Source organism: Aptenodytes patagonicus, chromosome Z, assembly GCF_965638725.1.
Source record: "Aptenodytes patagonicus chromosome Z, bAptPat1.pri.cur, whole genome shotgun sequence".
Taxonomy (NCBI): domain Eukaryota; kingdom Metazoa; phylum Chordata; class Aves; order Sphenisciformes; family Spheniscidae; genus Aptenodytes; species Aptenodytes patagonicus.
Window position 1 is genome coordinate 1021885 of NC_134982.1, and position 17591 is coordinate 1039475.

Genomic DNA, 17591 nt, shown 5'->3' on the forward strand with positions numbered 1-17591 from the left:
TCTAGACATAGACATACAGCGCTCAGGAACAGTTAATGAGTGCTTTTAACAAGTTACTACAGACAGTTCCATTTGAATTAATCACTTAAATCATAAAACATAATTTAAAAAGTCCTTAAACATTAAGCACTGAAATATTTAGGAATCAACTAAGCCCATTAATATCTTCTAGCATTGAACACTTAAAATATTTCTCAAACCTAATTAATTTTCAGCATTTAAGTTACTTTGGCTCCATTTATATTTATTTGTACATATACTTTAGTAATACTTTTTCTGAAGTGTCACACAGCAACAATTACCAAAATAAAATAAAATCAAGCTCTAGCTCCGCCTTTAGCAAGATCTGCAGGAACGTATAAAGCATATCCAGCATGGGGGGGAAGAGGGGAAAAAACAGATCAATGCTGATTCCATTCCTTGAAGTTAGCACAAAACGAAACGGGGAGATTTCCTTCTGACAGATATGGGTCACAGGCTGGTTCCTCGTCTACCCATCGACGCTAAAAGTTAACAGAACGTATACAACTGAGCAAGCATTCCAGACTCTAAGAAATGCTGCTAAATCCAGATTTTAAGTAAATTCAACCTGAGAAAATACAGTAGAATGCACACCGTAGTGGGAGGTAACACCATGAACAGTAACATAAATTGGAGAACAACATCCAGAGATATGTGGAAGGGATTGTGTTTGTTGATACTAAAAATACATTACTACCCATCTAGAAAGGGGTAAGTTTATTTGGTGCATAACCTCTGTTCCTACTGAACCTAGAGAAAAAGACAGTGAAAGCAGTACAGAGTTATAGACAGTGAAGAGGAAGTTTAAAAGCATTAGACTCCAGCAAGGAAAACCACTACCACTGAGAGTACAAAATAGAAAAAAAATGTAAGTGAAACATGTTTTTACAACGTAACTCTAGACAACACCACCTGCATTAGAAACTGCACAATGACGTTGAAGAAGGCCGATACTTTTTGTTCCAGGGAAGTGAACTCTGACCCAAGGCCAGGTAAAGCTAGTTTAGGTCTGTCTATTAAAATTTCAGAGGGCATTGGGTAAGACCCTTTCAGTTACAATGATGAAGACTCCCCTATTTTATTCAATTATTTACGGAAACAAACATTTCAGGTACTGCATCAGACAAACTGAAACACGGCTTACCTTGTCAGACGCTTCGGAAGCGAGCAGGTTAGTGGCAAGAGTCTGTAGTTTCTGATGTGCCACATTTTTCAGAGCAGCCAGACTACGCCTAGTCATGGCCTGCTTCAGGTTGACAGCGGGATGACTCAGGGAGTCCACAGCCGCTGGGACGGCCTCATCACAGGCATTCAGGATTTCCACTGCTGTTATTCCCATCACACACCTGTCCAGCGCACCTGCAAGTATTTTGAAAAGCATGAGCTGGAGCAGAAAAAATTCAGAATGTCCAAAATATCACAAGTACAACAATGTGTGAAAATAATTTACACCACAGGATGCAATGCATAAAACTTTCTGTTGTGTTAATAGCTATTTTTAGAACTAATAGTCCTAAAGGGATGGAATTTCCCTAAATTTCCATGAAGCTGAAGTGTGTAAGGAAAAAATACATTAACAAAAATCAAGACAAGTTTACCACAATGTGATGCTGTACTGACCAGAGAGCGATGACTGCAGTTGCTCAACATTTTTAGTGGAAGGCTGTTTTCAATCATTTTGAATTCCCTCTCCCACCCAAATACCTGTGTGGATTAAATTTTCCACGATGGATCTCTGGTTCCTCTTTGCTTCCTAGAGCTTCAATAAAAAACAATTCCTATCTAGTTTTCACAATAAGCTGAAAATAATATTCAGACACTATTGCAGGTTTGTGTGTTTTTCCTTCAAGCGAGTTAAGGAGTTAGATGGTATTTACATACTGCATATATTTTGATGCATTTTTTCCCTCACCTTCTCCCTTTAAAATATCACAAAATTTTCTACAACAAAGCTGTTTTTATTTTATGCCTTGTTGCCCATTCTGTTAAGGCTCATATTTAGTTTCTTCTAAACTAAGCATTAGTCCCTTTTTGGGGAAAAAAAAAACCAAACCACACCAAACAACAAAACAATAAACCCCCCCCCCAGACAAACACTTCCGTCACTCTACAGATGAAGAAACTATTGTAGATTCAAGATGCTGCACTTCTACACCAAGCTTTCAAGAAAATTGCTGAGGAAGCACGGACACTAATAAACTGAGAAGACACTACACGTGCAGCCAACATTTTAACCGGTCTCTCTAAAGATAACTAGGAAAACATGTAGGGGGAAGATAGCCACGGCAAGCTATACTTCTCCAAAACTAAATGAGTTATTCCAAATACTAAAATATGTATTTAACAAAAGCTTACATAATCTACAAATTTTGGGAATATGTGGAGTGCTAAATTTCCAAATGTAAATGTGCAAAAAATGTTAAGTCTTCTCTCAGATACCACTTATACAGAACTATAACCAAATATATATATTAAAAAATTGTTTAATCAATGTCTTTGAACTTAACCTTACCAGTATCCATTTGCCAGACGTACACAGACCCATCTGAACATCCTACCACCAGATAGTCATCGGAAGGCCTCCATTTTATTACTTGAATAGGGAAAAGGTGACGGGATGCCAGCATGATGCATTTTTTCTCCCGCAGACTCAGAAGACCTACTGAGTGATCACTGGCAACAGAGCAAATACAGTGCTGGACTCTTGCCTAATAAAAGGAAAAAAAAAAAAGAAAAAAGAAATCTTAATCATAATGCAGAGAGTTTGCATTTAATAATCTCTTCTTCACTGGACCAAGCATGGTGATCAACAACCTGTTTTATAAACAAAAAACAGGCACATAAGTCTGTGGCTAATCTCACTGAGGTCACTAGAAACAGAATTTCACTTGCAGAAATTCCCTTGAATCCAACCTCTTGCATATCACAAAAAGCACACAGGTTATTAGAACCTATTTTGTTGAGCAAAAAAGAGAAACCACGGTTTTAAAGTAAATCAACGTCATTTTGTTCATTAAATTCTACCTATTCATCCAAGTTATGAAAGAAAAAATTGCCTTTAAAACCTGTGGGGTAACTGGTGGGAATGCTTGCCTATCACATTTGCAAACACCTTCAGGGGAAAGATGGCTTCCACGTCGAAATCCTCTCCCACTGTTAATGACGTATCATAAAATGCCAAGCATTTCCTTAGCTAGCTAGGTTTTAATATCTAGGTTTTCCACTATTTTTAATCCTTTACGTAGCTAAAACATGATGTGAACAAAACCAAGATTAACAGAACAATTGAACTCTTTTTAAGTGTCTGCAAGAGTTATACATTGGGCCAGTGCTAAATCTTCAGTATTTCATATTACATTCATTTTCAAGGAGGATTTGAGGAGCTGTACCATTTATGGAAAGTGTGAGACAGGTTATCAGACACTATGTAAAACTTACACTACAGTTTTCTGGTGGAACTAGAAGCTGTGTAATTTCTCCACCATGTACACAGAAGATATGTTTCATCTCTCCAGAAAATATATCCCATATGATGACTGAGAAATCCACACCACCTGAGATCAAATACCTTTGATCATAACGAGAAGAAACCTGATGAGGATACAGTAAACATGTAATTTTGTTTCGATGGCCTCGGAGAGTCCGGTGAGGTGGCCAACCTGAGAAATTGGGAAGGGGCGAAAGGGGGAAAAGAAAAGGAAAAAAAGAGAGAGAAAAAACATAATTCAATAGAACAGTTAACAATCCAAAACACTGTTCTTGATTAAAAAAATACAGACATAGTGCCATTTTTGACAGAAGTTCTTGTAGAATTAGCCTTGTCTTTTTTTAGAATGTTCATAGTTTTTTTTACTGGACATGGACTGAATGATTCTTTTTGTCTTGCTGTACAATCTCACTTTAAAGTAATTCAGCTGTCTTAAAACAGACTCCTCCCACCAAAAAAAAATCCCAGAAAAAAAAAATTAGAAAGGCCACAAAGATGTGAAAAAATAAATTCCCTTCCCCATAAAACATGAATTTATCCAAGGTTATAACCAAAAGGACCAGTAACATAATCTTACTCTGCACTGGCCACAGCAGTGGCATGCAAGTCTGCAGTGTTACGCATTTGGTGCCTGTGCAGAATAGGTTAATGACATCAAATTTAACTTTACAAAGGAAAATAATTTTTGTGAAAAGAGCAAGAATGGCGAGTCTTCTGTTCACTGAGATCAAATACATCAGTTAAATCATTCTAACCTGTTAACTATTGCAAAAGATGCTTAGAAAAAACTTTTTAGATTGCAAATTTGACAAAATGGGCCCAATAAATTAAATACCAGAATCAAGTATTCTATGCAATACCTGCATGATATAGTTAAACTTTTTTCCTCTATGTGATTATGCTTTCTAGCAAGCACAGCAAACCTTACGTAGAATACACACAGGCACTTCTGTATTTTTATGAGGGCAAGAACCACCAACGCTTATTTGCAGAATAATGTATCAACTTCGAGGCAATCCAACTTCACGTTAAGAAAAAAAATCATTTTTGTATAAAGTAAATCAGTTATATAAAGGAAATAGTACAACCAACAGCCTTGTATACAACTGACAAGCTCATATGTATATTCACAGAAAAATATTTACATGTCTTTTTCATTTATCAGCACTTGTAAGAAATCAAAACCCAAATATTTGTTCTGCAACTGTAATCACAGAAGTATTAAAATAACATTATCTGGAACCAAAATGTACAACAGCTGGCCAGCGTATAATACTCAACTAACTATACAATACACAAAGAGGAATTCTCTTTTAGATTTCATTATTTTCCCAAGAACATCTTCACTGACACACTGATACCCCAGTGCCCAGAACAATACTGGGAGAGAGACAGGAGATGTCCCCCGCCAGATCTTTGCTACTGCATCTCAAAAACCCAGGGAAAATATCCAAGGCTTTCCAGTGAAGGGACTCCCCCTCCCAAAAAAAAAATTGATGCAAGCTGGCCACAGTTAATTTATTACTTACGTTTCTCATTACATAATAGAACATCAGAATTGTTAAGAAAACAGTCATATGATTTCTACTGTAAAATGACTTAATGCTCACTTCATGAAATTATTTTTTACTTCAGTATGTCTCCTGACAGGTGCACACTGTAATCCAACTGTGCTTTTCAAAAGCTTATTTGCATACCTCTCCTAAGCATATGCTCTCCTTGCAGCAGCTGAACTATAGCAGTTTGTGTGGCTGGCACAATAACAATGCTTCCATCTTCACGACCACAAACCAGACGCCCATGTGCTGGGATATACACACTGGCTGTAACTTTAAGTGGTTCATTGATGTTTGGTATTAAGCTTAGTTGGTCTATAATCCCAGCAGGGCGAGGAGTAAGTTTATCAAAAGCTTCCTGGAGGGATGTTGAAGTTGTTGTTTGCAGTCCTGTTTTTAAAAAAAAAAAAAGAAAAAAGAAAAAAAAAAGACAAAGGAAGGGGTGAGGTGGGAGGAGGATTTAAAAAAAAAAAAGGCAAGAAAGGAAATTAGGAATGCTTTTCTGAAAAGATCTCAAAGTTTAAATACACCATGTCACAACACTTTGAACAAAGTAAAAGGTACATACTGCAGATTAATTTACTGACTACATGAGTGAAGCTACAGCAACACATGGAAACAATATATGTGAGAACTGGAAAAGTATATGATTTAAGCTACAAGAGGAAGTTACACAGGCAGACAGCAATGACCATAGCTAGTATTTGGAATAAAGCAGTTAAAACTTAATACCTGAAAAATACTCAGAGTAAATTAAGATTTTGATCATACATGAAAAAATCAAGTTACTATAACTCTTACAAGAAGCTAACAAAAACACAACTTCATGGATCTGTAGGAAAAGCAGCAGTGCTCTATCCAGCCACAAAAACACATAACAAAAAAATCCTGCTAAAAGACTTCGCAACAGGACTGTTAATTAGGTATACCTTTTGCACCATCTCGTTGTTCAAGAGTATCAGGCACACTCCAAATACACAGTCTCCCTGAAGAGTCTCCTTGGATTAACAGCTTATAGGAAAACTCCCTATGTCCATAGAAGAATCGAGTAACTGGAGGACATATTAGTAGCTGTTAAAAAAAAATAAATTAATAACTTCAGAACACACGCAAACTGCATACTAACCTCAAAATTTCCTTTCCCCACACTGTACCTTTTAAAAGCAGGACAAAAACTAGCTACTTTATGCTTTATCTTTCTTACAGGAGAAAGAATAAATACAGCAATATGAGTCAGAAGAAACTGTGGTTAGTTACAAAACAAGTCACAGGTTTAGGGAACAGTAAAGAAAATTCTTACATATATTTGGTTTTGTTCTAAATATATTCATACTTAGCATATTTTATGTATGTGTGTATGTGTATTCTAAAATTGTTAACATTCTAACTGCAATGGGGGCTTGAAGTTACACTAGTCAGTAAGGTACATGGTCCACGACAGAAGCAAAAAAGTTTTAATGTTGATTGACAACATAAAGGAACAAAAAAATCAAATATATAAATGTTTCAGTGTCCAAATTTGGCAACAGATTAAATGGTTAAGATAGAAAAAGGATTCCTACAATAGTCTTGTAATAACAGCATTTGTAAATCAGACAGTTACTTATACCTAGTAGTATAGGTATAAGTACTAGATATACCATACAGCAGTCTTAGATATATTAGTTTATAGCAGATACAGTTCACAGTACAATATAAAAATGAAGCATAGCTCAGAGGACACTGGCCTACAAAATTTGATTTTCTTTACTTTGCACGTATTTAAGCTTTCAAATTGAAAGTTGTAATTCTAAAAGCTCTTGCTCAGTTACTGTCTAATTATCATGCACATCACAACTTGACTTCTAATTCTCCAGGCATTGATGAATGATAAACTGTTAGAATATAGGAACTGAAGATTCACTTGGCCAGAGACTAACCTCTGCATTTATTTGAAAACCAAGAACCAAACCAAACAGCAGGGAAATTACATCTGTCTATTTTCTCTAGGAAAAGAAGAAATCCTAAAGGTCTACTTCGAAAAAGAAGAACTGGTCACGATGTATGCATGTTTCAACTCCCTAAAAGAGAAATGCAGTCCATAAAAGCAGCTCCAAAGAAATATATTTTACCTGTTTATCTGCTCTGTCCAACGCACTGTACAATAAAGGCGGAATTAAATTTTCTACTGCTTTCCCCACATCTCTGCGAAATGAATCACTAGCTGGTAGACAGCTGGGTTTAAGAACAAAGAGAAAGGAATAAAATTCCTTGTATTACTAGAGAGTGATTACTACATCACCAGCTAACTAAATAATACTAAGCAAAAACAACCCCCAAGCCCTTAAACATTACATTTTTTCAATTGTTAATACAGCGTATAGCAGATTATTACTCTAATTTTGATGTACAGGGCATGCTTCATCAATTAATAACTGCTCCAAATGTGTCCAGCTCAGTTCCCCCACACATTCAGAACTGAAGGAAGAAAGAATGGAAGGAGCCTGGCTTTAGGTCTGCTTTAGACTTCAACACATCTGACCTCAGACTCAGGACCAAAACACACCAAACCCAAGGATTTCTCTGACAGATCACCAGATAGATCTGCTCGCAGCCTTATGCTCTGATCACATAAGAGGGTGAGAAAGGAGTTCTCGCCTGATTTATGTGAGAATATTCGAGGATCTCTAAGACAAAACTGTATCGCTACCCAGAACAAAGATGTTTGCATATCATCAAGATGTCAGAAGAAGAGTTTTTTATTTTACTTTTGTCATTCTACATTTATTTAACCTCTTTGATACCTAATTTTAAATTAATTTTATATTTTCACATTTACGTGCACAAAGTCAGCTGTTTGTGCCTTCCTTTAATGGGCTGAAAGAGTACTCTGTTACAATAATACAATCATCATTTACATTCTACTCCATATAGCAAAATGTTACTTCTTCCTTATTTGGACCTGGTTAAGGAAATATTTAAATTATATTTTATTTCAATTTATGACACTTGTTCAACAGCAAAATGCACCTCTTCCCATCACACAGCTCCATTACGAAGTGAAGAAGAGTTAGTGTAATATCAGAAAATAGTGAAGCAATCTTGGTCGAGGCAATCTAAATTACTGAGCATTGCTTCAACACGATACATTTAGGGGACACACGCTTTAAAGTATGCTCATGGAATACTAGTTTCTGCAACATCCATATGACTTTGTAACAAAATTAAAGCCAAAGATACTCAACATTTCTTCAAGGTTGCTCATGTTTTTATCTCAAAAAATAAATAAGCGGAGTATTTCATTGTTGACTACCTGGCTGGTAATTTATATATGAAACTTTGTCCATCTTCTGTCCATACAATCACTTTATCAGCTGACACAAAGTCGCCACCAGTCCAGGTCTGATCATTTTCACTAGGGACTGAACATAAGAGGGAATAATCTCCAGCATCAAAAACCTGAAAAGAAACAGAAAAGTCTGTTGTCATTAACCAATTACAGATTGAAATGCTCATACAGCAGCTAATTTTGGTTTCAATATAGACACATTAAAAGGACTTAGAGCATCTTGATCTAAATGTCTTACTGGCAATTTAATTAAATCAGCTTCTACAGTGAAAAGCAGCCAGGTGTTGTTCAGCTAGCTTGCCTTACCCTCCAGTATTTGGAACACACTACCAACAACGACCGCTGGGTAAATGCACAGAAAGAAATGCTTTGACAGTTTTGACAATAAATAGGTTTTGACTCCTCTTCAAATACTGGTGTTGTATCCTAAAAACAAACAGACAAAACCAACATTAGATTAACTGCATTTTATTTAAAATTATAAATCTGAAATTCAATAGAGCCATATTACCTTCCGTAATAACAATGTCTTCAAAAAAGGCATTTCGTGATGGTTTTAAATTTGCTCAAGTCATGAGCAAATGTTTCTGTAAATTTTAACTGAAAAACACACTTATGTTTTATTCTGATACTCCTGTGGGTATATCATACCTTGAATACCAACTTTCCCGTGATAGTCAAGTCTGCAGACTCTGTCACAAGTACAAGAGTAGCAAATGTGCAGAAAAGCAGAACTGAAGTAGTGATAGGTGAGAAATTGGCTTGTAGAGACAGACAAAAATGACACCAGCAGGAGGTTATCATTTTTATTTAGAGAGCATATGTATACAGCCATAATCAGGCACAAGTGCTGACCAGCACGCCAGCAGAGCCAGGGAGCTGAACTGCTGAATACATGAGCCTGTTCCCTTCCTCATGTCCACTAGCATGATCACGTCTCAAAGTTTTCAGCTGTAGACTGACCCTTGGCCAGAGGTTAAGATTCAGTCACTGCTGACCACGTTCTTCTGAGATTCAATCTAGCACTATCAAATAGCACGGGATCTTAACCATTTGGCCGAACACCCTCTGCTGAGTCTGGGTATCAGACTGATCTATCACATCGGTGCTGTACCTTGATTAATCTGGGCCCACCTCAAAGCAAAACTTTCTCTTCTGGTTGTATTGAGGGTGGTCACTACTAACCTGTCCAGATCCAGAACACACATGAACTAACTCCCAAGCTAATACTCATTTTGACTGACTGTCCATCTTCACTCTGACTTGGGATACCTTAAAGGAAGAGGGGACAGCCATGCCATTCATAATCTGAAGAGTTTGGCTTACAGTTATAAAAACCTGGCTGAAACAACAGAAGGCTGCAGATACCCTGCTGTGGGTATAAACAGGAGACTTACAGAAAGACCTGTCTGCAGTGCCAGTCACTTTAACCGATTTCACAGGGCTCTTCACTTTCATAAAAAAACAACGTTATCGAGACAGGGCAGAGAAAATCAGGATAGCCAGGCAATTAAGGAAGAGGTGAGGACTCGGATGTCCTACATCACAACTCCTTACTCTGTTACAGATCTCTGTGGCAAGAAAGTATTTTCCTGAAATATTATTTCCTCATCTTCAAAATGGGGAATAAGCATTCTGTCCTACACAGAAACCATTTAAGTGCTCAGACAGTGTCACAGCAACCAGAGTCTGAAACCAAGAGTCTCCACACAGAACAACGTACAGATGGAAATCAGATAACAAGAAAACATATTCCTAAAAACTGTATTGTCTGCTCAGCAAACCCTTCAGGCATCTCCACATCTCACTTCTTATCTTTCTCAAAAAAAATACTACATTTAATAATAAATTTTAATACTAAATAAAATACTAAATTTACTAATAATAGTAATATAATAAAACTATAATTAAAAAAAATTAAAAATTAAGTACAGATATTTTAAAAGCATAAGAAATACAGCTGGAGAACTTAATCTTAAAAAAATTAAGTATTGTGATAAAGTCACTTCCATAATGCCACCACCATATTAAAAGACACACACTTCCTATGCAGCACAGGGCAAGCTTTAACTCTGTGACTTATTTCTTCCAACTGTACTATACAGAGTAAACATGTATTTATTAGCATCATCTCTTCCAACTAACGAGTACTTATACTGCGAGCTCTTGCATATAAAAGTTTTGCCTGTACTGAATAAAGTTATGCATGCAGTACAGCATCTGTATCAGTTTGGAAAGTTAAACATTACTGTAACAATCTTTGTTACTAAATTCCCTTTGGAACTCAAAACTCCTGTGGAATGTAGTACTAGATGACTTAACAGAAGAATACGAGCTTTAAAGAGGGAAAAGTTAGAAGAAAAATATTTGTATATTAACACGAATATTTGTATATTAACACGAATATTTGTATATTAACACGAATATTTGTATATTAACACGAATATTTGTATATTAACACGAATATTTGTATATTAACACGAATATTTGTATATTAACACGAATATTTGTATATTAACACGAATCATTACAGGGTACAAATAAAAAAAATAGATTTGTAGAAATTGGAGATTATCCTACTCTTAATTTTGAAATAAGTTCTCTGAATCAAACATGAGAAAGATTAGGAGTTCTGCTGGTAACTTGAAGAATCAGTAAAGCAAAATTAAGGAAGTTGATTTTCAAATGGCAAAGTGGAAAAAACCATAATATCATTAGGTAGCTGGAAGAACAGGAAACAGCATTAATGGAAGTTCTCCCTTGATCACAACAGGAAATATCATTAATTCAGAAGCCTTTGTTTACCTGCATCCGACTAACTTCAGAGGTTATTATCCATACTTTCAGGATGCCAGTCACCGAAACTGCTACAACAGTATCCTCTGGGGAGAAACAAACGTTAGGCTGGTAAGTACAAGGAGGTCTTCATTTTGTTGCACACTTGTGCATATCTGAGTACAAAACTATACTGAGAGTACCTCAACATGAAAAGTTTATCAAAACATTCCTGAAGCGTTTGCTTCAAAATCAAACGTTTATTTGCAAAGTGGTATTCCAGAAGCACATATGCACACGCACACACACAGATTCCATGGCTTTGTGTTTACATCTCTCAATTAACACTCACTAAATGGGGGAAGGGAAGTCACAGTTGTTTCTAGTATTGCTATCAGACATTGTGGGTTGTCCCATCACTCTCCCCAAAGGCAAGGGGTTACTCTCCCAAGAGGAGAGATTTATTGCTTATGCCTAACTGTCTGCCCACACCAGCCTGTGAGGACACTGAAGTTTAATGGGAAGCACACTCTAGCTGTACAGCTGCCCAAGCGCCTCTTGGCTGCGGGTTCCCAAAGGGCAAAAATTACTCCATTACAGTTATTATCTTCACAAAACACAAAGTATATCAAGTGCTAGTCAAACTTTCTAGACGTTCCTGTTTCTACCAGACAGGTCTGGCGTAAGACCAAAATCCAAGGGGTAACTTCTTGATTACAAAATAAAAACGATTACAAAACAAGAAATAAAATTAAAGGCAGTACCAGGAAACACTTAGTACAGAGTTAACTTCCAGTTGTTCCAGCAACTTAGATGTTGTAGGGATAGCAATTGAGCTTTCCCACTCCAGGACGTTGGGAACACTCAGTTTACAACTGCTGTCAGCCTTAACTCAGGATAAAAGTCTCTCCTTTTGTCAGGATCTTCTTCCTTAGTGTTGCCCAAACCTCTTAGGAATTACAGTCTCCACAACAGGAAAACCTGAATGAGACATGTCTCCACCTCAGCTGCCAGAATTTAAAGCCTAGCAAATTAACACAAACTAGCAGAGCAAAACGGATGTGTGGACAGGTATCACTTCAAACCATGTCAACTAATCCACCACCGAACATGAGCCTACTCACATATCTCTCCACTAAACTGACTGTCATCACTTTTAGAAGTTCCTCCCTCTACAGTCTTCAGGTTTTTTTAATCCTATTGTATACTTTTAATCAGCACATTCCTTAAACACACTTCCTAAAATAATAGCTTTGAAAATGTTATGACAGCACTTTTTATAAAGCTACTAATCACAAGAAATACTCATGGTACTTATATATCTTGTAAAAAATTACAATGTATAGCTTGCCAAATGATCTCGATGCATACTATACATCACATTCGTAATACAGATGACAGCCTTAGCATTTAGAGTTCTTGCACGCCTTCCTTCAGTCTTGTGCCAGTTTCCAGGCTCTCACTGTCAGAGTGCTCTCCAGAACTCTTTCTCAGTTCTCAAATAAAAAACAAGTGATCACTCTAGTGGAATGTGCTTTTATCCAAAATAAAAACAAAAAAAAAAAATCACTCTTCCTGTAGGAAGGTTCCTTGTGCTTCAGGTTTCAGCCCATGCACACACTGAAGATGACAGAACTGAATCTATTTACTAGGTGAGCCTGGATCCTGCCAAGTGCGCGCGTGCACACACACAGAGTGATTTGGCTAGATTTTAGGTTCTGTTCATGAAAAAGCAGTTAAATTTTGGCCAGAGCCAAAACTCCCATTTGATGGGACAGCAACAGAGACAATATTGCATAGATGTTAAACTAGCCTCTTTTTCAGGGACTAGAAACAACTATGTATACTTTGCTTTTCGAAAAGGTTAGTGCTTGCTGGGTGTTGCCCAAGATCACAAGAAGTAACATTCTAGTTCCTCCCAAGGTTCCTGAAAAAGTTGAAAATGGTGTTTCTCTTACACGGAGGCAAAGCCATAATAAAAGCAACAAAAATAATTACCTTGTGTTCTATTGGATCGAATGATAGTCATGGAGCTGATCCAGTCAGGAGATATCTTTGATAATAAAGAATAAAGAACTTCAAGGCTGGTAGCATCCACAACAAGAATTTCTGGATAATGTCCGTGGCATAGTAGTCTCCCTTCACGCTGAGTCCCAACTGTAAACTGATAGAACTAAATGGATATTAACAAAATACAGAAGTTATACTCCATGTGAGACGTTGACTACATTTTTTAATCAAAATCATAATTTCATAAATACATTCTAATGCTTATATGTTTAAAAATTACTACTCCGCACTGATGAGGGGAGCTTTTTGCAGCGGCCCCCTTTCTCCTGTTACCTTCCCAAGGCTATCCTTATTCTGTATACCCAGCTCCTGTAGCTGACAGAAGCCTGCCTCGGCCTTCCCTGCTAAGGTCATCCTCATGCTCCCACCTCCCCTGGCAGCACTCCTCCAAAAATTTTCTCATTTTCCTCTTTTCTTTCCAGCCTTTCTCATTAATTACGATACATTTTTTCAAATGCTGAAGCACAGCACATATTTCCAGCTCTAGGGCATCTGATGATACAGCATAAACTATTTATGAGATAATGACATATGCATACTGAAGTATTAAGCTTAAAAAGAAGCACAACAGCCTTGTTTTGATAACTGATCTATAGTTATCCATGCGCTGCAATATAGAATAGGACCTCTGAAACATACACAAAGTACTAACCTGTATGCCAGTATGTGTACAGGCTAGTTTAGTAAACTCTATGCATCTCCCATCATTCACGTCCCACAGACACATCTCCCTGAAATATAGAAGGCAGATTAAAACTACATGGAAAATATTTCAGTCTTCCAAGGGTTTAAAAATCATTTACATTGGAAGAAACTTAAACCATTTGAATCATTTGTTAGTGACTATATGAATTGTATTTAGATAAAGGAAACTCAAAATCAACTTGAATTTCCAGTCCTTCTATCTGAATCTACACAACCTCTTCCCTACAAAGCGCAAACAAGTGAAATGCCAAGGTTTATCATAAGCAATCAATATTAAGTAAATGCAAGTACGTAACTGAGAATTTCTCACTTTTTTCACCAATGTTTCAAGTCATTATATACTTCTACTGCACCCGCTAAGTTGCCCAAAGATTAGCTTGCCTCCTCCACATTTGTGAGGAAGAAAACAGCATTACAGAAAACAGAGCTGTGTCAGATGGCAGTGAACACTGCAGGTTTTTCTGAGGGCCCAGGCTGTTAAGAGGTGGAAGCATCACCTGGTACTCTTCAGCACTTCTAAGACCAAATTGAAAGCACTGAACAACAAATTATAAGTCGTACCAGTAGGTACTTTTCTGACTTGCCTTATGAGCAAAGATTACAGTTTCCTCTATAAATTCATTCCAGTTAGCAGCCATTCCCCCTATTTACAGTATTTTTCAAAAAAAATTACTTTTAAAATTTTGTATTAAAATTTAATCAGAACAGAATCCGTCAGCTGCTTTCTCACCTTTTTTCCCTTTACATCAGATATATAATTTCACAATGAAAACATATTTTGGTTCTAAATCCAAAAGGAAAATATTACTTAGTACTGCAATCACTACAAGATGGAAATTCTAAGTTTTGACACATTCTACGCTCAAATATCAGGTTAAAAGGTTGTTCAGTCATATTGTTCCCCACCTTTTCCAGATTAAAAAAAACTTACTTATTTTATTTGGTAACGTAACAAACCTATACCTGGCCAACTACATTTATATAGGCAGAGGTTAAGAAATTTCTTCCTCAGAGTTGATCAAATCAGCCTTAGCCTGGAGGTCCACCTTTGGGTAACCAGCCTTTTAAAAACAAAGCAAATAAACAAAAAAACCCTGACTCACAAACTTCTTTTTCCTTTTATAAGCTTGGTTTGCACAGCAGAAAAGTCTGTCATTCAAACAGGAAGTTCTGTAGATGAATGAAAAACCAACCCTCAAGAACAGACTGATGCTCTGGGAAGGAACATCTTTGCAAATACTTTCAAGTTAAATATTTTACCTAATGAAAGACAACTGAGTTGGAAATGTTAACTTTTCAAAGCAAACTTTGAAAAGGCAAAGTGGAAAGGCGTACTTTAAAAACAAATTATACATGCATACCACATTAAATCTAAGAGTGTTCAAAGTCTCCACTAGTTTAAGAAGGAATATTATGATGTGTAATTACAACTTCTTTCCAAAATACTGTTATTCTGGAATAAAAGTAACTGTCTCCAAAAAAAGCAGAGAGCTAATCCATTTTAAATCTATACCACACCTCAATACGTAGCATTCCCTGTGCTGTTAAGACTCAAGAAAGGGATGCCAAAAAAAAAATCAGCAGTACTATGAGATGGCCTGCCATAGGTCAGAAGTGAAGGGCAACCCCTCTTGTTCAATACAAGTCCATGGAGGAAAATGATTCATTTATAACTGAAGTGCTGGTATCTCTACTGAGAAACTCAGAAGCTATTCTAGACTCTTGATAACAACAGTAGTTACTCCAACTCCCTGAACCACACTAGCGTCATATTTTGGGGAAAAAGACCTCCTGCCTCCCAGAATGACTCTATCAGAAGAGCAAGACCATGGCCTGTTTCCCAGAAACTGCTTGCTGGTAACAAGGACTCACTTTCATATAGCCAACCAGAGTATGAGTGTAGATACAAGGATACAGGGAATGCATCCTCCCCACTTGTGGGGGCTGGCCCGGGCTCACAGCCAGCTCTGATAAGTTGCTGTCTGGCCTTGAAGAGCTCTTGAGAAAGCGCTGGAAGCTGTCTCAGCAGGGGCTCCCTGCCTCTGCAAAGCTGTTGAAGCTGGGTCCTCTTCCCCGTCCTGCCTGAGCTGTGCGGCCAGCCCGGCCGCACTGACTCCGATCCCAACCCCTGACGGCCACTAATGCCCAGGGCCACCTGGGGAAACACTCTCCGTAGCAGGAGGGGAACTGAATTCAGATGGCAAAAGCTACAGCATGAAACCGCAGCAGAACAAGTTATTTAGCCCGTTGAAAGTGCTGTCCCAGTAGAGGATAGCTGGTTACTAAAGATTCTGTACTCAGCCTGAGGCAGAGAATGGGAAGGAGAAAAGGTGGGGGGGGAAATAACATGTGTGAGTTATGAATGACAAAACTAGTTGGCCCCAAAGCTTTGACCTGTAATTTATCAAATTGTGTATCTTTTCAATAAATTAGCCCAAAATCTAGGCTAAAATGTGAGTGTACAAAGTATATTTTATTTAAAATTTACAGAGTATGACTTCTTTTTTCTTTAAATTACCTGACTGCAATCGCCATTAATGTCAATTGCATAAGAAATCCTTCCCCCTTCCACCTCCCAGTTACTCTGATTAGTAAATAAAACCTCTTAAAAAATAAAATGTATTTGCTGACGTATTTTTTCTTAAGGATAAAAAAAATCAAACACTGCAACAGAAATATAGATAAATTGTGTGACAGGTTTCCAAGTTTTAAAACGTATTAGGAACCATTTCCTGCCAACAAGCTACACTACAACTCAAGCTTGATTCCACTCAAGAAACAGATCTTGGATAAGCAGAGAAAAAGGAGCAAAATATGCATCTGCTGTCAACTGAACTGACAAACTCGCATAAGCAAAAAGATGACAGAAAGCACGGAAGTGCCTTGACTGAAGGAAACAACGTCACACATCTCATTGCCCATCCAAACATAAATCGCATCCAGTGCTCCACATATTGCTTTACATACAACTGCGCGGCACCCTGCCACTGACTCCCAAGGTACAACAAATAGCAAGGGAAGCCCTCCAGGACCTCGGGCACCTTCCTATGCTCCTTTCAGGCCACGAATCCAAAACTCACACCACACAGTATCTACAGTGGAGAAGTCCCATCATTTGGAATATCCATAGAGATTATACTAAGTAAAAAACACTGTATGTAAACAACCTGATCTCTCCTCCACCCTCAATTGCCATTATTTAACAGATCTGCATATTAATAAATCCTCAGGAAACTCACCCGCTCTCTGATGCACTCACTATATACTGCTTTTCACTGGAAGCAGAGGCCTTTGATAAACAAGTAATTGAGGCTGTATGACCAAACAACAGAGCTCTGGGATTAATCTAGAATTAGGGAAATAAAATGTGAAGTAAAAATAAAATAGGCACTATTACTGAACCAGAATATACATATTCCAGATTTCCATTTTATGTATTATATAAATATACATGTGTTACTATACACACACACACATTTAATTAGCACAGCAGTGGATATATAATCTTGAAAGAGTTTGCACCAAATGCTGCTATAGTACGTGGAAAAAAAAAAGTTTCTGCCCAATACTGTAATGCAAATTTGTGAAAAAATGCATTTTGCATCAAACTCATGCTATCAATATTTTTAAATCATAAACTGAATTTGGC

At 37.3% G+C, this 17591-nt stretch overlaps 1 protein-coding gene across 5 annotated transcripts in view; it reads right to left on the bottom strand.

Moving 5' to 3' along the window:
* Nucleotides 1-17591, bottom strand: part of LOC143172360 (WD repeat-containing protein 7-like) — a 151127-nt gene that overhangs the window by 117098 nt on the left and 16438 nt on the right. For 4 of the 5 annotated variants that reach the window (XM_076361702.1, XM_076361705.1, XM_076361701.1 and 1 more), the window contains exons 3-14: nt 17182-17288; nt 13890-13968; nt 13166-13340; nt 11198-11274; nt 8699-8818; nt 8357-8502; nt 7176-7278; nt 5994-6135; nt 5206-5454; nt 3460-3680; nt 2534-2729; nt 1166-1380 (exon numbers count right to left, since the gene is read on the bottom strand). In XM_076361702.1, the coding sequence (XP_076217817.1) occupies nt 1166-1380; nt 2534-2729; nt 3460-3680; nt 5206-5454; nt 5994-6135; nt 7176-7278; nt 8357-8502; nt 8699-8818; nt 11198-11274; nt 13166-13340; nt 13890-13968; nt 17182-17288 (1830 nt within the window). The remainder of the gene's footprint in view (nt 1-1165; nt 1381-2533; nt 2730-3459; nt 3681-5205; nt 5455-5993; nt 6136-7175; nt 7279-8356; nt 8503-8698; nt 8819-11197; nt 11275-13165; nt 13341-13889; nt 13969-17181; nt 17289-17591) is intronic. The other variant, XM_076361706.1, reaches the window with a different exon arrangement.